The following is a 21858-nucleotide window of genomic DNA, read 5'->3' as shown; positions in this document are numbered from 1 at the left end:
GCCCTGCCCAGTCCCCGAGTCGCTGTGCCCACATCCTGTTCAAGCTTCTCCAGCATGCTACCAGACTGTCAGTCATCTGCAGAAAAATCTCTACCAAGGCGGCTGGCCCCTCGAGGGGCTGGGGTGCAGGGGGTGGCATTGGTCCTGGGCAGTGCACCAGCATGGCAGGAGACCGAGTGTGGGCCTCTCAGCCCTGCTTCCTAGTCACAACCTGCTACGGGCTTTGGGCCCGGGAGCTCCAGTCTACTCACCTGTAAAATGGGACAGTACCAACCTCACTGGAGGAATCCCACTACAGTAAACCCTTTTATCCCAAGACAGCTGGACTAATTCAGGGGCGGACTGAGGCAGGAGTTAGGGTAAAGAAAGGAACCTTTTTGTTCCTGACTTCCTGGGGGATTAAACAGGAAACCATACCAGGCATAGTTCTAAGCATTTCACACATAGCAATTTAATCTTTAAACACCGTGGTATCAACAGCCAAGAAATCAAAAGACAAACTGCATTGGGGGGAAATGTGCTGTCAAAGTGCTGAAGAGCAATGATGTCAGTTTAAAGCCTAAGGTGCACCTGGTCCAAGCCATGATCTTTTCAATTACTTGATATGCATCTGAAAGTTGAGCAATGAATAAAGATGATGGAAGAAGAATCTATGCTTTTTAGTTGTGGTATTAAGAGTACTGAGTATCCCATGAACTGCCAGAAGAACAAGCAGACAGGTCTTGAAGGAAGTGTGACCAGGGTGTCCCTTAAAGGCAAAGATTGTGAAGCATCATCTCATATACTTTGGCTATTTTGTTTGGAGGGACTAATCTTTGGACAAAGATACTATGCTTAGAAAGGCAGAGTCAGTGTTAAGAGGGGAAGACCCTCAACAAGATGGACTGGCAAAGTGACTGTAACAATGGGTTCAAGTAATTTGCTCGGCTCCACAATCAATGCTCTTGGCACCAGCAGCCAGGAGATTAAAAGATGTATTGCATTGAGAAAGTCTGCTTTCAGAGACCTTTCCAGAGCACTGAAGAGCAATAATGTCAGTCTAGAAACTGAGGTGTGCCTGATCCAGGCCATGGTCTTTGCAATCACTTGCTATGTATCAGAGAGTTGGATAATGACTAGGGACGATAGAAGGAGGATTGATGCCTTTGAGCTGTGGTGCTGGAGAAGAGTATTGAGTGTACCATGGACTGCTAAGAAAATGAACAGGTTCAGCCTTGAGAGGGTGAAACCAGGCTGCTCCTTGGAGGCAAGGATTCTGAAGCTTTGTCTGACATACTTTGGACATGTTGCAAGGAGGGACATCATGCTTGGATGGTGGAGGGACGGTGCAGGAGAGGAAGACCCTTGATGAGATGGATTGATTCAGTGACTCGGGTAAAGGGGGTAAGTGTGTCAGAAACAATAAGATTGGCATGAGACAGATGAAGGGCTTTTTTTAAATATTATTTTTTGAGTGTGTACTGTCAAATCAGATCTGACTAGTACAGGAGATCGCCCCTCCTTCTCCAGCAGAGCATCTGGTGGATTTGAACCATGTGCTTCTGGGGTCGCAGTGCAAGCTTCTTGCCACTAGGCCAGCAGAGCTCCCTTAGAGCAGGGATTAGGGCTGTTGTACATAGGGTCGCTATGAGTCGCAGGTGACTCAACGGCATATAACAACAATACCAGAGAGGATGGGGTTGGCACAGGATAGGGCAGGGTTCAGTGCATTGTTCCTGAGGTATCGCTGATGACTCGACGGCTTATAACAATCTTATCTTCCTGACAGCCCAGAGGTGAGCCATTCCCTGTTGAGTCAGTTCCAGCACCTCCTGACCTTATTTTGGTCGGTACAGAACTCTGTCCCCACGGGCTTCTCAAAAGATGGGTTTTTTTGTTTTTGTCTTTTTAGCAGTCGCTCAACAGCCCTTTGACCTGAGGGGCCCGAGTGGATGTGAAGCACAGTAACTGCACCACTAACCGCGGGTGTCACCTATCATTCCATCTTGTAGAGGAGACGCCTGAGGCTTAGAGAAGGGAGCTGTCTCGTCTGTGGTCACCCAGCCAGGAAAGGCCAGGCCAGGCTGCTGGTTCACCCCAGCCCTGATGCTCCGTTCTCACTGTCTTTGGAGTATCCGCTGATGTGAAGTCTCTTCCCTATCAGCTCAGCATGCTCAAGGAGCCCCTGTGAGCGCCGGCAGGAGGCCGCTCTGGTGGTGCCGTCCTTAGGGAGCCCGGCTGCCAATCCAAAAGCCATACCTCCCTGGCGGTTCGAATCCACCTGCAGCTCCGAGGAAGACGGGCAGTCTGTGCGTATTACTGCCGCCAAAACCCTAATGGTAAGAAGCTGTGCTGCAATCCCAAAGACACATGGTTCGAACCCATCAGCTGCTCCATGGGAGAAGGATGGGCAATCTCCTATAAATGTATTGCCTCTGAAAACTCACTCGATGGTCAGCTATAAACCAATTTTGACTCAATGGCTCATAACAACAGCAATAAAACCCCACCAGAAAGGCAGCTATGAGTCAGTTCCTACTGAATGACAATGACCCTGGAGAACTGGGCATTAGCCAGAGAAGGCCAGGCCCTCCAGGAGCCAGCTCAGGTTGTTGGAGACCGGCCCCAGTCAAGAGATCCTTAAAATCCATTACAATTTTCCCCTGGTGATGAGGGGAAGGGGCCGAGGGGCTGGCTGCCCACCTCTGAGGACCCCCTTCTGCAGCTGTAGTTCTGAGGAGTCGCCCGTTCCAGCCGACACTGATAGAAACTTGTGAGTCCCAAAGTCTCCAATGACAACATCTTTCGAAGGCTCAGTCAATGACCCAATCTTCAAGCCTTCCAACCTTCTATGATTCAGCATCCTCAGTGTGACAAGGGAGGGCCTAAAATACACGCATCACCCGGCCAAGAGGCCCAGCAGCCGCACCCAAGCCAGATCCAGACGAGCCAGCCACCTTTGCTGCCCAGGCCCTGCATCTGCCTGGAGCCTGGAGCCCAGGTGGGCCTCGGTCTGCCTGGCAGGACGCTCAGGGCAAGGTTGGGACGCCAAGGGCGTAGGTGGCCTTGGAGCGTGGATCGGCCTGTATCCACAGTAGACGTGGATCGGCCTGTATCCACAGTAGACGGTCCTCTAGCTCACAAGGACCGACTGTTCCCTGGCCCAGGACCGCAGCTCGAGCCTAGACAGGCCTAGGAGGGACAGGGAGGCAGGCCTTGCCCTCAAGGATCTTCACGCCAGCTGAGGAAGCTGACAAGATCAGGCTGGAACAGGGTGGGGGCACCCATGTAGACATGAGACACCTATGTTCTCAGGGCCCTCACTGCACCTGGCCATAATAGGAGGAGGCCGCAATGAAAACCCACCAGCTATACCTGCTTAAGTGGGGTGTCCCGGTAGGGAGCCCACCTAACATCCTGCCCTCAAAACAGTGCCCTGTCTTCCCAAGAGCCCACTGGATGGGACATACACCCTTCCTCAGGAGAATGCACACTCCGCAGAGACACAAGCGTTCCTTCCGGGACTGAACTAAAAAGTCTAACAGAGAGAGATCTGGTGGCCTAGTGGCAAGAAGCTGCACTGCAATCCTGAAGGCATGTGGTTCAAATCCACCAGATGCTCTCTACTGGAGAAAGAGGGGCAATCTCTTCCTGTGCCAGTCGGATCTGATTCCATCGTACACAACAAAAAAGAGGGGACCCCAAAACTCTAACAGAGCAAAGTGCTGGGGACTTGGCAGAGGTGCCTGCCCAAAACAATCCACATGGGACCCCTGGTACCCTGGGGTGCAATGGGTCGGGGTAAGTAAGGAAAGCCTCTCTTCCCCCTCGGGCTCTCTCATCTTGTACCAGCATTCATGGAACACCTACTGTATACCTTTGGGTAGAGAGCCAAAAACATCAGGACTATTAAACTTGGGGGAGTTTAGAGCAGCACCCCAATGCCTTACATGAAGACAAGGCAGGGCCTAGAGGAAACTTAGAAGATACAAGTGGAGGGACCGGTCAGTGCCTAGGGCCGGAAGTGTCAGGGAACCACTGGGGTGTGGGGTGTGGGGTGTGGGGTGTGGGGCTGCGGCTGCCGGCTGCCGGGCTGCACGCACACCCCATACAGGAGCAGTGAGGGTCGGCTGGGTCTCCTGATCACTCCAGGATAACCAGAGCTGGACAACTGACCAGCCAGGTCATTAGAGCCTGAGTTCAGCCTTCCTAAGATTGTCCAGGGGCCACCCAGCAGAGAGTGGCCCCAGCAGGGATGTAGGATGACCCAGAGGCCCTTTGGGGACAGGAGTTTAGGCCCAGATGGGCCAGGCCAGGTCCTGCCTCAGCTGCGAACCCTCTTTCCCCTTTGGGGGTGCAAAGGTTATTTAAATTTAAGACCTGCAGGTAGGCGTGGCAGGAACCTGGGAGGCCCGGGGTGCGGTGGCGGCAGGAATGGCTTACCTGCTTCCCGCCACCAGGGCGAGGCGGGGCGGAAGGAGGAGTTGGACGCACAGACCTGCGGACGGGCCGGCGGAGGGCTGGACGCGCACTGTCGGGGGAGGCCGGCCGGCTCGTGGGGGGCCCCGGAAGCCGGGGGAGAGCGAGCAAACAAACTTGGCGAGAGGAGTGACCTGGGGGCCGGGGGCGGAGCCGCGGGCGGGGCGGGGAGCGCAGCGCGGCGGCGGCCCAGGAAGCGCAGCGCGCCGCCCACCCATCCGGGCCGATCGGCACTGCGGGCAGAGCAGGCTGGGCCGGGGGCTGCGGCGCCTCGACCCCCAGCCCGGCCCCAAGATGATGAAGAGGCAGCTGCATCGCATGCGGCAGCTGGCCCACACGGGCAGCCTGGGGCGGTGAGTGCCAGCGCCCCCGTCCCCGGGACCTGAGCGGGGGAGGCGCTGGGGGGGGACCCCGGGGTGGGGGGAGCTGAGGACATCTGGAGCAGCCACCCGCTGCCCGGCCGGAGCCCTGCCATCCTCCTCCACTCTCCAGCTCCCCGGCAGCGCTGGAGGGGCAGGCGGGAGACTTTGGGGGAGTCTGATTGGAGGGGGTGTAGGAGGACGAGCGCTCCAGCCAAGGGCGCTGGGGCGTTCAGCCTCAGGGAGCCTCTCGGCGGACCAGCCACCCTGGCCTCACTTATCCCCTCTGGTCAATGGGAACAGTTTAGCCGTGTCTGGTGGCCGGGTGGGGGATGGAGAGGAGGCGCAAAGGGCCAGGTCCTGGGGGAGGGGAGAAGCTGGGTCCTGGCCTGGTGGAGGAGGGGCCTGTCCCCAGCCCGCTGTGCCCCTGCGCCCTGCACCCCCAGTCCAGGGGCCCCTGGCTCCTCGGCTTGCTCTTGCTTCTCGACTCAGGTGGAAGCACTCCCAGGTCCCCTGCTCCTAACCCCAGCTCTGGTGCTGGGGAGCCAAGGCCGGAAGTTTGGGGAACACAGAGGGCCTGCCTCTCTCGCCTTCCCTCAGCGTGGTGGGGAGTTCCCCTTCTCTGGGTGTCCAGAGACCTGCTTCTGGCCTCCTGCCCGTGTGAACCTGGCAGCCTTGCTGCGGGCTTGCGTGTCCCATGTGTCACGTTCAGGGGGTGCTGAGGGCCTGTGGGTGCAGGCACAGGCCTGCGGGGCTGATAGGCCGGGAACCCAGGAATGGGCTGCAACACTTCCCGTTCTGGGGCCAGCCTGGGGCCCCGTCCTGGGACAAGCACAGGGAGGATTTGAGGGAGTGAGCAGAGCTGGGAGGTGGCTCCCCTGACCCCCCCCCCCCTTCAGTTTCAACAACCCTCTGTCAAGTCCTGGGTGGAGGAGGAAAAAGCCTTGTGTCCATGGAATGTGCTCCGACAGGGAAGAGGCAGACAGATGAACCACTAGGGCGGACCCCACCTGGGAGAGGCTCTGGAAGCAGCAAGTGGGGTCCCATGCTTTGCCAGGGGGAGACAGGGGAAGGTGGGGGGCCCTAGCCTGGGCCAGCTCAGCAGCGGCTCTCTCCCTCACAGCACCCCGGAGACTGCTGAGTTCCTGGGGGAGGACCTGCTGCAGGTACGTGTTCAGGCAGCGCCCTGTGAGAGCAGCTTTGAGCGCTGTGAGCCCAGGGGAGGCTGGGGCCAGGCGAGTCACCACCCACCCCCCCCCCGACTGGTGGCCCTGGGTTCCCAGGAGGAGAGAAGGGAAAGGCACAGTGGAGGGGTGGAAGGAGCCCCAGTGCCTTGTTCTGGGTTCTCCCTGGAAGGTTGGCAGTTCAAACCTACCCGGTGGTTCTGTAGCAGAAACGCCTGGCAGTGTGCACCTATCGGGGTTCCAGCCTAGAACACCCCAGGGGGGCAGTTCTGCTCATCACAGATGGGGTCCTTATGAGTAAAAAACAAACATGGCAAAACCATCAGTAAAGATGTGGGGTTAGGTCACCGCAGCTCTCAGAATTCATAGCCCCACCCCCGACACCCCACCCCAGGTGGAGCAGCGGCTGGAGCCGGCCAAGCGAGCAGCCCACAATGTCCACAAGCGGCTACAGGCCTGTCTGCAGGGCCAGAGCGGGGCGGACATGGACAAGCGGGTGGTAAGTGGCGGAGCCAGGGAGGAGGGTATCTCACTGGGCCACGTCCCTCTGTCCAGTGGGGAAACTGAATGAGGCTGGAGTCTCCTGCCAGGTGGAGCCCCTGGTCCTGGGTAGAGGCTGCTTCTCTCTCGTGCAACCCTGTCTCTCCCCTCTCCTCACCTTCCCCAAGCCCCTTCTTGACTCTCACCGTCTGCGTCAACCCCCATGAGCCAGGGCCGGGCCGCTGACAAGCACCTGAGCTCCTGTGTCTAGTCAAAGAGCTAGCTCTCTATATTGAGACAGCTGGGAGGGCTTCCTGGAGGAAGTGTACCATTTGCACTTGATTTTGAATATTAACCAAGACCCACTGCCATCAGATTGATTCCCATTCATGGCAATCCTCCCCCGTTCGGTGTCGTAAATCTTCATGGGAGCAGATAGCCACATTGCCCTTCCAAGGAGTGGCTGGTGGATTCAAACCACTGACCCTTCCAGTAACAGCCGAACATGGAATGCATTATGCTACCAGAACTCTCTAGATTTTTTTCAAGTGATAGTCACTAATATTAATCAATGGCTAGTATCTGCTGACCAATGGTCTTGGTCCTGGCAACAGCTCAGAAAAAAAAAGCTGCCTCTATTAGCCAGCTCTGTTTCATAGGTGAGGCTTCCAGTTCAAGTTACTTGCCCAAGGTCACGTAGCTAAGAAGTGGCAAAGCTGAGATCTGAGCCCTAAAAGCGAAGTTAATTCTAACTGTAGGCGGGACAGCGAGGGGCATATCCCACATCACTCCCCCGGGCTCAAGCCCTAGTGAGGGGAGAATTGAGGGGCAGGCAGTGAGTTTTGACCTCCGCTGTAGCCAGGTCAGCCACATATAGCTGAGACAGAGGGGAAAAGGCCCAAAGCCAGGTACCTTCTTCCTGCCTTCTCCATTCTTCCTCTGCTGTGTGACCTTAGAGAGCTCCCCACCCTCTCTGATCTGGGTCTGGACTGGACCTTGTTCATGCCTCTGTGTCCAGTTAATGGCTTCTGTGGGGGGGGGATGGGAGCCCCTAGGTGATACAGATGATTAACATGCTCAGTTACTAACTGATTGATTGGCAGTTTGAATACACCCAGAAGTGCGTCGGCAGAAAGGCATGGTGATCTACTCCCCCAAAGCAGCCACTGGAAACCCTGATGGCACACAGTTCTGCTGTGGCTCGCGTGGGTTTCTGTGAGTCAGACCAATGCAACAGCAACTGGGTTGTTCTGTTTGAGAAGAGGAAAGTGGACCCCAGGTGGCGGGGGCTTTGAACATTACCAGGAGACCTCATCCTCACCGTGCCTTGTTGCCATGCTGTTTCCACCCAACCCCCCCCCCCGTGACGCTGACCCCCCAGGCTCCCTTTCCCCTGTCCATGCGCAGTGCCTCGGTGGGGCTCTGTCTCTCAGGGGCTCTCTGGGTCCTCAGCAGGGTGGAGGGAGGCTTGATAGATACATGCGAGGGAGCTCAAATGCACACACACACACACACACACACACACACACACACTCTCTCATATTCATTCCGGCCCTGACCCTCCCCACCCTGCAGAAAAAGCTGCCCCTCATGGCTCTGTCCACCACCATGGCCGAGAGCTTCAAGGAGCTGGACCCCGACTCCAGCATGGGGTAAGCCCGGGGAGGGGTCCCACCCTCCATCTGGGAATCTCAAGGCAGGATCTGAACTAGGTGGGGGTTCAAATCAGCAAGTGCATCCAGGCTGAATGGGTGACCATGCTGGAGAGAGTGTCTTGGGGTGGGGGGACAGGGGGGCAGCTCAGTGAGACAAGAGGGGTGGGAAGCAGTGGGGAGGGGGTCTAGCATGTGTTGCAGGAGAGCTGAGGGCCCACTGGGTGCTGTGTCCTTCAGGAAGGCCTTAGAGATGAGCTGTGTCATCCAGAACCAGCTGGCCTGCATCGTGGCCGAGTTTGAGATGACCCTGGAGAAGGACGTCCTGCAGCCACTCAGCAGGCTGAGTGAGGTGACTTGCCCCCGGCCCACTCCCCCGTTTGCCCAGCCTCTAACTCCTGCCTCCCTAAGGCCCTGAGCCCTCCCTGCGCCTGCCTCCCCCAGGAAGAGCTGCCCGCCATCCTTAAGCACAAGAAGAGCCTGCAGAAGCTGGTGTCAGACTGGAACGCCCTCAAGAGCAGGTGGGAGTCACAGCCGCTGGTGGGGTTCCCACCCGGGACGGCTCGTCCCACCTCCCCCACCCACGCCAGGACAGTGTGCATGCGGCGCTCACGTGTTCGAGGGTACAGGCGAGAGTGCACACGTGCGTGTGTGTGTGTGTGTGTGTGTGTTTACACTAGCAGGTGCTGCGAGGCTAGCCCCCGTGTCAGGGATTGGCATCAGTCAACAGTGGCTGAAGCTGGGTGGTTGTGGGCACCAAGCCTGCCACGGGGGGTGTCCCAGAGTTTGTTTATTGTTGTTGTTATGTGCCATGGAGTCGCCTGCAACTCATAACGACCCTATGTACAACATCCCTAAACTCTGCCCTATCCTGTGCCAATCTCACCATCTCCCACACCCCTGTCCCCCCATTACCCCGGTCACTGAATCAATCCATCTTCTAGAGAGTCTTCCTCTCTTGCGCTGTCCCTCCACCCTCCCAAGCATGACGTGCTCTCCAAGGACTGGTCCCTCCTTGCAACACGTGCCTCTAAATCCCAGAGTCCAGTGTGTAGAGGACACGGGGCCCTGGACGTGGGGCCCCTGACACCCCACTTGGGGACTGTTCCCAGGCTTGGTCAGGCAGCCAAGAGCTCAGGTGGCGGTCAGGGCCTCGGAGGCGGACCGGGCAGTTACACCTCCACGGCCAACAAGATGGAGACGCTGAAGGAGGAGGAGGAAGAGCTGAAGAGGAAGGTGGAGCAGTGCAAGGTGAGGCCCTGGGGGCTGCTGGATTTAGGGGCGCAGGTAGGGCCTGCCCCCATCTTGCAGATGAGAAAACTGAAGCTCAAGTGGCAAGATCTTCCCGAGGCCACACAAGAGGTAGCACCGGGATCTGAACCCAGGCCATTGCACAGGAGGGTCCACGCCCTTAACGCGTTGCCGCACACTTTTTAAATTGACAACCATTCTTAGAAACACATTTGCCGTCATTTGCGACAATGTGTTAACTGTTGTTGTGTAGCCACTTCTGTCTGCACTTCACCTTGACAGTGATCCACTGGGGCCGCAGTGTATTTGCTGAGTGAATGAGTGTGTGGTGTTTGCTGCAGAAGTGGATAAATGAATGAAGGGTGAGCTGTGTAAGGCCCTCAGCTAAGGATGTGAACACGGCGGTGAGGACCAGAAGCAGTAGTTCTAGAGGGTTACTGTGGGCCGCCCCCAACTACTGACTTAGCAGAGAGGGGAGGCTCCATCTAGCTTGGGGAGGCCTCAGCCAGGCCTCCAGCCCCTCCAGGCCCCACAGTATAAGCCCACTCCCCTCTGTCCCAAGGATGAGTACTTGGCCGACCTGTACCACTTTGCCACCAAGGAGGACACCTACGCCAACTATTTCATCCACGTGAGTCTGATGGGAGTCATACAAAGCTCGGGGCAGGGTAGGAGGAAGAGGCCTACTGTCCTGGGCTCTGGGGGAGAAGGCTCGGCTTCCCTTACCTTCTGCTGGAGGTACCCCTGGTCCTCCACAGATCCTGGAGATCCAGGCTGAGTACCATCGCAAGTCCCTGAGCTCACTGGACACAGCCCTGGCCGAGCTGAGGGAGAACCACAGCCAGTCAGGTATGGACAGAGGCGGGACCACCTGGCACCCGCTCCGCCCTGCTCTGCACTTGGTGGGAAGCAGGTTCTTTTCCTGAGGGTTGTACGGAGCCATGGATGCTTTGAGCAGGAGAGGGCAGGTTAAGGTTGTATGAGAGAAGTTGCTTTGATTGCTTCATGGGGCTGGAAGAAAGGGGGCCAGAGACATGTTAGGAGGCAGACGGGTGGTGACAGAGGCCTAGACGAGGGTGGTCACAGTGGAGGGGCAGATCTGAGCTCTACAGGAAGATTGCAGGATGTGAAGCCAGAATGACTGGGTGGGCAGTGGGTCATTGGCCAAAGCAGAAACCCCTTGAGTCACTTGGGGTCCCCTTGTCTGCTCTGGCCTGGCTCCTTGGGGGAGGGGCTTGGAGGACCCTGGGCCGCTGATCTGTCTCGTCCCTGCAGACCCCTCCCCCTCGATGACGGCCGCCCCCTTCTCCAGGGTGTATGGGGTGTCGCTGGGGACCCACCTGCAGGAGCTGGGCCGGGACATCGCCCTGCCCATCGAGGCCTGCGTCATGATGCTGCTTTCTGAGGGCATGAAGGAAGAGGTGGGGCCTGCTTGGAGCAGCTGGGGGATGTGGGGACCCTTGTTCCACCCTGGGGGTATCATCCCACCATTAGAGACAGGACCTGGGGGAGCCTGACCTCCTGCTGCTGAATCCAACTCCTTTCCCTTTAATGAGGAGTCTGTGGTCGGCTACTAGCCAAGAGGGTGGCAATTTGCATCCTTGCTGAGGTGCCTCAAAAGAAAGGCCTGGCAATCTACTTCCAAAAGTTCACAGCCTCTGGAGCAGGTCTTCTTTGACACCCATACAGTCCCCAGAGGTTGGCATCAACCTGATGGCCACTGATTTCTTTCTTCAGGGTGCCCTTGGCTGCAGGCACCTGCCCTATGCCCTTGGCATTTCTTGTTCCACCTAGTTGCCTCAGAGACGACAGAGCGAGCCCTCTTTGTCTCTGTTTGACAAGGAGGAGACAAGCCAAGAGGTAAATGTACCCAGAGTCGTGAGAGGAGGTGGCCTTGCAACCATTGTCCCCAGAAGTCAGTCTCTTCGCGTCCTGGTGGTGGTGTTACGTCTGAATTTGTCCTGGGAGCTGAACTCTGTCTTAGTCCCCCATGCTGCTAGCACAGAAGCAGTTTAATTAACAAGAGGATATATTTTCTCATCGTTTGGAAGGTTGAACATTGAAATTCAGGGCTCAGGGAGCAGCTTCCTCCCACCGGCAGCTCTCCAGCAGGGTCTTTATGTCTTCAGCTTCCGCTTGCTGATTCTTTGGAAATCTTCGCATGGCATGGCATCTGTCTTTCCCCAGCTTGCTTGTTTCATCTCTTATATTTCAAAAGAAGTCAGATGCCAACCCACCATACGAATAATATCACATTAATGCAAAGAGCTGCTACGCCCAAGTGGAGTTAGAAGGGTTAGGAGTGGAAACACATACTCTGGTCGGGAGTCAACTCTGACAGCGACTATCAACTCTGACAGTTGACTATCAAGTCAACTCTGACAGCGACCCTGTGGATGGCAGAGCGGCACCCTGCCCTCCCTGCACCGTCCTCCTGATCTGTCATGCACGAGGCCGCCGTGATAGCCACCGTGTTGATCTATCTTGTTGTGGGTCTGGTCCTCTGTTTCTCTGACCTTCCACCATTCCCAGTATGATCTCTCTCCAAGAGCTAGTTCCTCCTGAGAATCTAACCAGAGTCAGTGAAATGAAGTCTCACCATCCTTGCCTCTAAGAAGCGTCCTAGTTCCACTTCTGTCAGATTTGTCTGTTGTCCTGGCAATCCACGGGCTAGCCAACATTCTTCACCAGCACCAAAGCTCAAAGGCATGGATTCTTTTTCCATTGTCTTTAGTCAATGTCTTTATGCTTCAGAAACAATTGGAAATACTGTGGCTTGGATCAGTGTACCTTAGTCTTTAACATGACATCCTTGCTCTTTTTAAAAAAAAATCACAATTTTTTTATTTTATGTGTGTCTGTCGACGGTCAAATCAGATCTGACTGGTACAGGAGGCCCCTCCTTCTCTAGCAGAGCATCTGGTGGATTTGAACCTAGTACCTCTGGGATTGCAGTGCAGCTTTTTGCCACTAGGCCACCAGATTTCCCTCCTTGTTCTTTAGAACTTTGGAGAAGTCCTTGATAGCAGATTTCTCAGTGCAGCACATCTTTTCTGTTGTTGTTGGTTTGTTTTAAATTTTTATTTTATATCGGTTTGCTTACAAAGTATACATTGTGTTTCATACTATCCTTCATTCACATTGTTTCCTACAATCATTCTCATTCATTATGTTTATAAAATTAATCACTATTTATTTGTTTTGTGTGTGTGTGTGTGTGTGTGTGTGTGTGTGTATCATCAAATTGGATCTGACTGGTATAGGAGGAGATTGCCCCTCCTTCTCCAGCAAAGCATCTGGTGGATTCGAACCATGTACCTCTGGGATTGTAGTGCAGCTTCTTGCCACTAGGCCACCAGAGCTCCCTTAAAATTAATCACTATTGAACTGTGCCCACCATTGCCCTGTCTTTTCCAGATCCCCGCTGGATCGTTTCTATTTCCTTGACCCACCCCTCTCCCTCCACCCACAAAACTGTGTGACCCTGTGATTTCCCCCCTGCCCATCCTCACCCCTCTGCTCCCACCCACCCCATCTTGGATCCTCATTTTACTAGGTATTTTTCTATTTCTACAGTAATGGTCTTATGCATTGTTTGTCCTTATGAGAGAGTTAGTTCCCTCAGCATCATTCTCTCCATTCCCTCCCAAGTTACATAGTAATGTGTAAATCATTGTTCTTGAGAGCTGCGTAGTATTTAATTATGTGAATGTACCACAATTTCGCAATACATTGGATTGTGGTTGGACATTTGGGCTGTTTCCTTTTTCTTGCAATGGTGAATAATGCCGCTATGAATATTGGCGTACAAATCTTGGTTTGTGTCTCAGTTCTAATTTTCTTTGAGTATATTCCTAGGAGTGAAATCGCTGGGTCATATGGAATTTCAGTGTTCTGCTTCTTGAGGAAGCGCCAAACTGCCTTCCAGAGTGATTGTACCATTTTACAGTCCCACCAACAGGCAACATGTCTTTTGATTTCTTGTCTGCCGCTATCATGGGTGTTGATTGTGGATCCAAGTAAAATGAAATCATTGACACTTTAGTCTTTTCTCCAGCTTTCGTGATGTTGCCCCTTGGCCCAGTGGCGAGGACTGTTGTTTTCTTGATGTGTTGAAGGCTGTAGTCTTTGCTCTTCCCCGGTAAGCGTTCAGGTCCTCACTTCCTGCAGGCAAGGTTGTGTCTGTTACGTAACAGTGGTTATTGATGAGTCCTCTGATGCAGATGCCATATTGATCTTCACAGAATCCACCTTCTTGAATGATCTGTTCAGCATACAGATTAAATAGGTATGGAGAAACGGATACAACCCCGGAGCACACCTACTTAAGCATATACTTCAGGGGGACGCTGTTCAACCATGTCAGACCTCAAGCCCCTTAAGCCCTTCAAGTCTACCCTGATTCAACTGAACCCATGTACATTAGAGAACTCACTCTGGAGGGTTTCCAGTGGCTGGTTCTTCACAAGTGATCACCAGGACTTGATCCCTTGGGCCTTTGGGTGGAATTGAACCACCGACCTCTTAATCAATAGCTATTGAGACTGCCTAGGAAGACTCTGAGGATGGCCCGCTCAGCCCACAGATTAGAAGCAGACTACCGCAGCCCTCACCCCAAAAAGCAGCTGGTCAGTTCAGACTGCTGATCTTGAGGTTAGAGCCAGGTTTTTGTTGTTGTTGTTGTTGTTGTATACCGTTGAATTGGATCTGAGTGGCACAGGAGGAGATTGCCCCTCCTTCTCCAGCAGAGTGTCTGGTGGATTCGAGCCACTTACCTTTGGGATTGCAGTGCAGCTTCTTACCACTAGGCCACCAGAGCTCACTTAAAGATTTGTACCTTTTTTTTGGTTTCTTTTTCAGCCAAGTGTATTAACCATTATCCCACCAAGGCTCCTTTAAGGATGGATCCTCTGGGAAGCCAGTAATACTCGGAGGACGACTTAGGCCTCTCTCGAGCCCGCTTCCCCAGCTCCTCCTAGACATCCCAGAGCCTGCCTTTGCTCCGGGTTCTCGACCTTGAGATTGAAGGATCCTCTGGGGGGGGGGGCGCTGAGGACCAGCAGTCCCCCCAGACCATAAGCACATGAGGGCCTGGCAGCCAGCTTACCCTCACAGCACCCCCACTCCGCTCCCCTTCCTTACAGGGCCTCTTCCGCCTGGCCCCCGGGGCCTCCGTGCTGAAGCGTCTGAAGCAGACGATGGCGCAGGACCCCAGCAGCCTGGAGGAGTTCTGCTCTGACCACCACGCTGTCGCAGGTGCCGGTCACTGGAGCCCGGGGAGGGTGGCGGTGGCACGTCCTTCCCTGTGGCTGCCCATAATGATGCCAAGAACCTGGCTGACAGCCTGGTGTTCTGTTGAAAAGTTGCCTGAGGGGGCATGAAGGTTCTTTTTTGACATGGGCTCCATAACCCCCAGTTAGTTCTTAATGTAGGTTCCATGATGGGCTGTTGACATTATTTATAAATGGTGTGTGCCCATTTATCTGGCAACAGTGTCCATGCACAGAGAGGATTATGGCCCCAGGAAACCATCAGCCCTAGACAGTTTAGTGTAAACAACGGCTGGAGGTAGAGAAAGCTGGGGACCAGGGATGGACGGGGTGAAGGACTAGGGATGGTCTCTGATCACCTCCTCCTCTTCAGGTGCCCTCAAGTCCTATCTGAGGGAGCTGCCTGAGCCCCTGATGACCTTTGAACTCTACGATGATTGGATGAAGGCAGCCAGGTGAAGAAGATGAGGACAAGGAGGGCTGGGGAGGAGGAGGCTGCCGGGTTGGGGGAGGGGGAAGATAACTGTAGGTTTGGCTCACCAGCTGTCCCTCCGTCCTCAGCCTGAAGGAGCCGGGAGCCCGGCTGGAGGGCCTCCGAGAGGTGTGCAGATGCCTGCCCCGTGAGAACCTCAACAACCTCAGGTGAGTGGCCCCCACCAGCTCGCCCCTCCGCCACAGCCAGAGACCAGTGGAGACTGGGTTTGCATCCTGCTCTTTGCTCTGGGACTGTGTCTCTTAGCGCCCAGGTATAAGACAGGGCAGGAGGCCCCAGATTTCTGCTATTTCCACAGTCCTGTTTTTACAGTCATTTTTTGGCATTTTAAAACATTGTTTAAATGGCCTCGCTCTTTTAATCAAACGTTTGTCACATCCTGAAAAATCACCTCTGATATACTTCTTGTTGTGTGCCATCAAGTCAGAACCGACCCATCGCTGACCCTCGGAGGGTTTCAGAGGCAGTAAACTACACGGGAGGAGACTGCCCGTCCTTCTCCCTTCAGAACAGCCAGCGGGTTTGAACCACGTGCCTTTGGCATTGCAGCACAGCTTCTTTCCACTGGGCCACCAGAGCTCCCCCTTGAAATGCCAGTTGTAGCTTTTGATACTGGACATTGAACTCAGCACGCCCCTTTGAGCCCTTGAAGCCAGAACTGCCCCTGTGAGCAGGCAGGCAACTTAACCTCTGAGCCACAGCGTTCACATCTGGAAGCCGTGGGTCGGAAGAGTCCCTGTCCCCTCTGTGGCTGGAGGATTCGCAGCGTGGCTCGCCACCTGTGTGTAGTTAACACTCAATAGACCTGCTGAGTTAACTCTTAAATATCCACCAGCCGTCCTACGTGGGCCCTTCCAGCAGTGTCTTCCTTGCCCTGGAATTCTCTGACTGACTGGAAAATTCTCAGACCTCTTGTACGTTCATGGTCCAAGATGCTGTGATGCTGACCCAGGTCCACCCCCGCCCCCAGGTACCTGATGAAGTTCCTGGCCCGCCTGGCCGAGGAGCAGGAGGTGAACAAGATGACTCCCAGCAACATCGCCATCGTCCTGGGGCCCAACTTGCTGTGGCCGCCGGAGAAAGAAGGGTGAGTAAGGGACCCCAGTGGAAGAAGCCAGTGGAGAAGGGCAGGGGCCCCACCCCAAGCTCCTCATACTCTTTGTTCCCTTGGCCTCAGTTTCCCCAGCAACTCCATTCTCTAGGCTGGTCTTTGGAGACAGGCATCCTGGGCAGTAGCAGTCCTGGGGTGCTGAGGGCCTGGGAGCCCCAAGGTGTAGTTCTAGTTCTCCGTTCCACCCTATGGAAATGTTCCTGGGAGAAGTCACTCTTTGAACCTCCTCTGTAAAACTGGGAGCAAATAACAAGCTTTGAGGGTGTGAACTTTGAGGACTAGGTGAGAAAATGGATCAGAAAATAGCAGTGGTGTGTGAAAAGTCAGTTTACATCTGACCAGGGAGCTCTGGTGGCCTATGGGTAAAGAAGGTGTGCTGCCAACTCAAAGGCATATAGTTCGAATCCACAATCATCTCTATAAGAGAAAGGTGGGCCAAAACAACTATGAGATATCATCTCACCCCAGTCAGAATAGCAAAATTTAACAGAACAGCAAGCAACAAATGCTGACGAGGTTGTGGAGAAACTGGAACCCTTATTCACTGTTGGTGGGAGTGTAAAATGGCGCAACCACTGTGGAAGGCGGTATGGTGCTTTCTCAAAAAGTTGCAAATAGTGACACCATTTGACGCAGCCGTTCCACTACTGGGAATATACCCAAAAGAAACCATAACTGACATCCAAGCAGATATATGCACACCCATGTTTATCGTGGCTCTGTTCACAATAGCAAGGAGTTGGAAACAACCTAAGTACCCATCAACAAATGAATGGATAGAGAAGCTGTGGTATATTCACACAATGGAATACTACACTGCATTGAAAAACAAGGACCTCATGCAATATTATTCAAAATGGGTGACCCTGGAGGACATTATGCTGAGTGAAATATCTCAGTAACAAAAGCACAAATACTGCATGGTGCCACTGTTGTAAAACAGGACTGACATTGGGGTTGGGGAGAGACTGAGAAAGATTGGTTCAATAATGTATGCTGCATTGAAACAGATGAGGGAGAAAACTGTTTAAAAGGGATATGTGATTAGGTATTTTTGTAACAACAAGAGTCCAGAGCGAAGGCTGCATAGTAGAGTGGACCTGGGGGGAGGGTTTGTAAAACAATGAAAGAATTTGTCTTTTACTTTTCCAAGAGGGTAGTGTACTAGGGGGAGGGTTAGGAGGGGAGAAAAGTGCAACAATGAATGAGTGGAAATATAAAAAAAGAGAGAGAGAGAGAAAGATGGGCAATCTGTCAGGCCACTTACAGTCTCTGAAAACTCACTGGAGGGTCAGCTATGAGTTGATTCTAACTCAACAGGAGTTGAGTTGATGGATGGCAAAAACTTCATCGCATGTGTTCAGTGTGATTGATTGGAAGGGGCTGCCCAGAGCTGAGAAGGGTGCCATGATTGACTAGTGATGCCTGCCGTGGGTAACAGAAGGGGCTGATGTACACGTGTGCAGCCCACTGGCTTCAGCTGTGGTCTGTGAGCTTTTAGAGAACAGGATATTTGTGGGACTCAACCCACAATTGTGTCTCCAGTGTCCATCACAGGACCAGAAGGAGAGTTAAGATCACCACAAGTATGCTAAATGGATACTTCCTTTTCACTTTTGTCCCAGGGACCAGGCTCAGCTGGATGCAGCCTCCGTGTCTTCTATCCAGGTCGTAGGCGTGGTGGAGGCTCTCATACAGAATGCAGACACCCTCTTCCCAGAAGGTAAAGCTCCTGGCTTTGTGAATGGCCAGGCCCTGCCCTCCCTCTGCCCACTCCAGATCTCTGTAAACCCGGGTGTAGTGCCTGGCAGCCCCAGGAACTCTCCTGAGGCTCGGAGGAGGTTGCTTCTCCTCCCCTCTGTCTCAGCCTCAGTTTTTCATCTGTAAAATGGGACTGCTGCCACCTGCTTTGTGAGGTTGTTGAAGGGAGCATGAGTGTGTGGGAAGGAAAACATGTGGCCTGCATCATTTCTGGGAAAAGGGATTGTGGCCTTGCTACAGGGTGAGGTGGAAGGCTGGTGAAGGTTCTAGAAATTAAAGTGTGCTGCTCCCTCCTGTCTCTAGACATTAACTTCAACATGTCAGGCCTGTTCTCAGGCCTTGACCTCCAAGACAAGCTGGGCAACAGGCCAGCCTCTGAGGAGCTTCCAGCCTCTGCTGTGTCCACTCCGGCCACCACCCCAGCTCTGGTTCCAGCCACAGCCCCAGTCCCAGCCCCGGCCTCGGTCGCTACCAAGGAAAGGTGAGAACTGAGGGATGTGAATGACCCCACACTGGCCCCCTAGACCTCAAGTCTGAGGCACTGTCTCTCAGCACCGACAGTTGCATTTTGGGAAATGTAACTATTGGCATAATTATCCCAAAGACTGAGTTTTCTGGTAGAGTGGCTGCTCAGAGGTTGGTATTCCTCTCAGCCTCTGACTTGTTCACTCACTTGTTGAAAGACTGTTTAATGAGCACCTACTATGTGCCAGGTGCTTCCACACACACACCCTGGCGCCCCCTGCTGCTTGGATTTGAGAAAACAAGGGGCTTTTTTTCCTAGGATTTGAAAATGCCTTCTAGTCTTTTGTTTAGTCTTTTAAATCCAAAAGGAAGGACTATGTTGTTAGCTTCATGGCTGCCTGCAGGTGCCCAAATCACGAATTTCCTCAGATGAGGGAGAGAGACAAATTCTGCCCTGAGAACTTGCTTTCCAGGTGGTAGGGAGATGGATAAGAAACAAATACACTTATAAACGTGTAGTGCAAAGTCAGAGGGTAAAGAAAGTTCTACACGAAAATGAAGCTGGGGAAGTGGATAGGCAGAAAACTACATCGTTGTGGGGTCAGGAGCAACCCCCTTGAGGAGGTACAACCTGGAGGACGCGAGGGATGCATGGTCATGTGGACGCACTTCTGCTTCTCTTCAGCCAGGGGCTGAGGGAGACAGGAGGCCCTGTTGTCTACTTCCCATCTCAGCCTCAGCTGCTAGGCAAGTGGGGTGCCACAGAGGACCTGGAGACGCTCTCAGGGTCACATAGTGACATGTGGGTTCTGTGAACACAAATTCTGACGCGTGCCGGAAGACCAAGCCTGGGGACCGAGCCACAGGGCAGTGGGGAACATGTGCTCAGAGGACGTAGCCTCTGTCTGGGGACCCATACAAAATGGCCAGTCCGATCCTAACCTGACCTTTCCCCCAACTCCCTCAGCAGGGCAGAGTCCGAGGCACCCCCCAGACCAGCCTCCCCCAAAGTCAGCAGGAACGCCCCAGAAGCAGCTGCCCCAGCAGAGGATGTCACTCGGAAAGGTGAGCTGGCTGTAGGAGGAGCTGGGGAGACAGAAGGTGGGCAGTTCCGGGTCACCCCATTTTTCCAGCCCACACAGGGCAGCCAGAGCACTCTTTGGAGGCAAGAATGATGAGGCTTCACTTCTCATACTGTGTGTGTGTGTGTGTGTGTGTGTGTGTGTGTGTACGTGTGTACACCATCAAATCAGATCTGAGTGGTACAGAAGGAGATTGTCCCTCCTTCTCCAGCGGAGCATCTGGTGGATTCAAACCGCCACCTTTGGGATTACAGTGCAGCTTCTTGCCACTATACTACCAGAGCTCACCCCGATTCTCATACTTTGGACATGTTACTGGGCCGGTCTATTCCTTGGAGAGGGACATGATGTTGGGAAGGGTGGAGGGTTGGCAAAAGAGAGGAAGACCCTCAACAAGGCAGATTGACACAGTGACTGTTGCAATGGGCTCTTGTGTGTCAGGAAGTGTGAGGATGGCACAGGATAGAACAGGGTTCAGATCTGTTGTTCATAGGGTCATAGGGTCTCTATGAGTCATACTCGACTCATGGCACCGAACAACAAGAAGAAGTGTAGGGGCCCAGTAATGGAAAGGGTCAAGGGTTTAGGGTTCCAGGCCTGGTTTCTGGGTGAGATGCCAGCTCTTCTGCCTCTCTGACTGAGCAGCCTTGGCCTCTGCTTCCCTTTCTGTGTAATGGGAACAAGAGCTGCATTTAGCTTGTGGGGCTGTTCAGAGAATTAAATAGGGAGGCAGGGAGAGTGCTGGGCCCATAACATGTAGTAAAATCCTCAGTAAGGTTAGCTGTTGTTAGTGTCAGGACATGCATCCCCGCCCTGGCCGTGACCCAGAGGCCACGTAGTGAAGAGGAGTCTGAAAGCCGTGAGAGAGGGGAGAGGGCATGAAGCCCTCTGGTGCCCTCACCTGTTGACTTGGTCTAAAGCCAGACAGGTGAGAGGCCGGGAGTTCAGGGGGCCAGCCACCACCTATACTGGGTGTGGGCCTGGAGATGTTGGCATTTTCACACTGTAGACGCCTGAGCAGATGTAACAGCTGGACCAGTAGAAGCGGGGTACATGCCACAGAAACCTTTCCTAGAAGGAGGGTGCAGCAGGCTTCTAGCTCACCTGAGCACAGGCCCCCAAACCCTCAGAGCACTGACCCTGCCTCTCTTGGGGCACTCCTCACGTCGGTATTAGGAAGTCTTCCACTCTGTTTTACTGATGAGGAAACAGAAGCCCAGGGGGCAAATGATTGATCCCAAGTCCGCACAGTGGAGGCAGAGCTGGGTTCAGCTCTCCTGCTCCCACCTGGGGCCCAGCTCCCTCTCCATCCCCCAGCTCCACAGTGGAAGGTGGGCTCTTCGAGAGCTGGGTCAGGTAGTTCTGGTGGGCTTCTGCGAGGAGTGAGTGAGTCTCAGTTGTCCTGGAGGAGAGGTCGTGGCCTGCACTTATTCAGCCCACCTGAGTGGCCTCCCCTGGGAAGCCCTCGAGCTGCCCTCAGCCAGCCGACATTCAACCAGGGAGATAGACAGGGACCAAGTAAAGTAAAACCTGGTGAGATTATGGCAGAGGGTCGGCAGTCCAGTGAGGAAGGCAAAACTGGGTGGTATGACAGGGAAACAGGAGTAAGTGAGGTGGCCTCTGTAACTGGTGGTTAACATGGGCTCTGAGGGGAGAAGGGACAGGAAGGTGTTGGGTACAGAGGTCCTGAGGTGGGAGTGAGCTCTGTGTGTTTACTCCAGGCAAGGTGCTGAGTGTTTAACCTGCCCTTTCCTTCCTCCACAGTCAAGCGCCAAGCCCCGGCCCGGCCGACCATGCTGCCCCCTCAAGTAGCCAGCACCCGCTCCTCCCCTCCAGCTCCACCCCCACCCCCCCCCCCACCCCCTGGCTCTGGCAGCCCTGTGACCCCCCAGGCTCTGCCCCGCCGGCTGGTCAGCAGCAGCCTCCGGGCCCCCACTGTGCCACCCCCGTTACCCCCTGTGCCCCCTCAGCCTGCCCGGCGCCCGAGTCGACGTTCGCCGGCCTCCCCAGGACCAGCCTCCCCCAGCCCAGGTTCCTCAAGTGTTCTCCCTCAGGGTGACTTGGAGGGAGGGACCCCTGTGGGAGGAGGGAAGGTCACCACTTCCCCACCAGTGCCCCCTCAGCCACGTCCCAGAAGCATCACCTCAGAGACTGACTGAGCTGGTGGCATCCCCACCCCCAGCCAACCCCTGGCACTCCCTTTTTCTCCCCACTTTGCCCTCCTAGGACCCAGCCCTCACCACTCCCAAGGGTGAGGGTCTTCAGCCTTTGCCTGCAAGTGCCTCAGTGTCC

At 54.5% G+C, this 21858-nt stretch overlaps 1 protein-coding gene across 1 annotated transcript; it reads left to right on the top strand.

The window, feature by feature from the left end:
* Positions 1-4739: 4739 nt before the first annotated feature.
* SH3BP1 (SH3-domain binding protein 1) lies at positions 4740-21725 on the top strand. Its single transcript, XM_006890137.1, has 18 exons — positions 4740-4811; positions 5941-5983; positions 6396-6500; positions 8057-8133; positions 8374-8485; positions 8578-8654; positions 9246-9384; positions 9947-10015; positions 10143-10233; positions 10660-10805; positions 14529-14640; positions 15028-15109; positions 15216-15296; positions 16118-16234; positions 17884-17981; positions 18323-18500; positions 19455-19549; positions 21331-21725. The coding sequence occupies exons 1-18, from the start codon at positions 4753-4755 to the stop codon at positions 21723-21725; spliced, it is 2076 nt and encodes a 691-aa protein (XP_006890199.1). The 5' UTR covers positions 4740-4752.
* The last annotated feature ends 133 nt before the right edge of the window (positions 21726-21858 follow it).

This window comes from Elephantulus edwardii, unplaced genomic scaffold (assembly GCF_000299155.1).
Source record: "Elephantulus edwardii isolate Elephantulus edwardi_28Jun2011 unplaced genomic scaffold, EleEdw1.0 scaffold00086, whole genome shotgun sequence".
Taxonomy (NCBI): domain Eukaryota; kingdom Metazoa; phylum Chordata; class Mammalia; order Macroscelidea; family Macroscelididae; genus Elephantulus; species Elephantulus edwardii.
The sequence above is the reverse complement of the archived record's forward strand: the minus strand, read 5'-3'. Positions and strand labels throughout refer to the sequence as shown.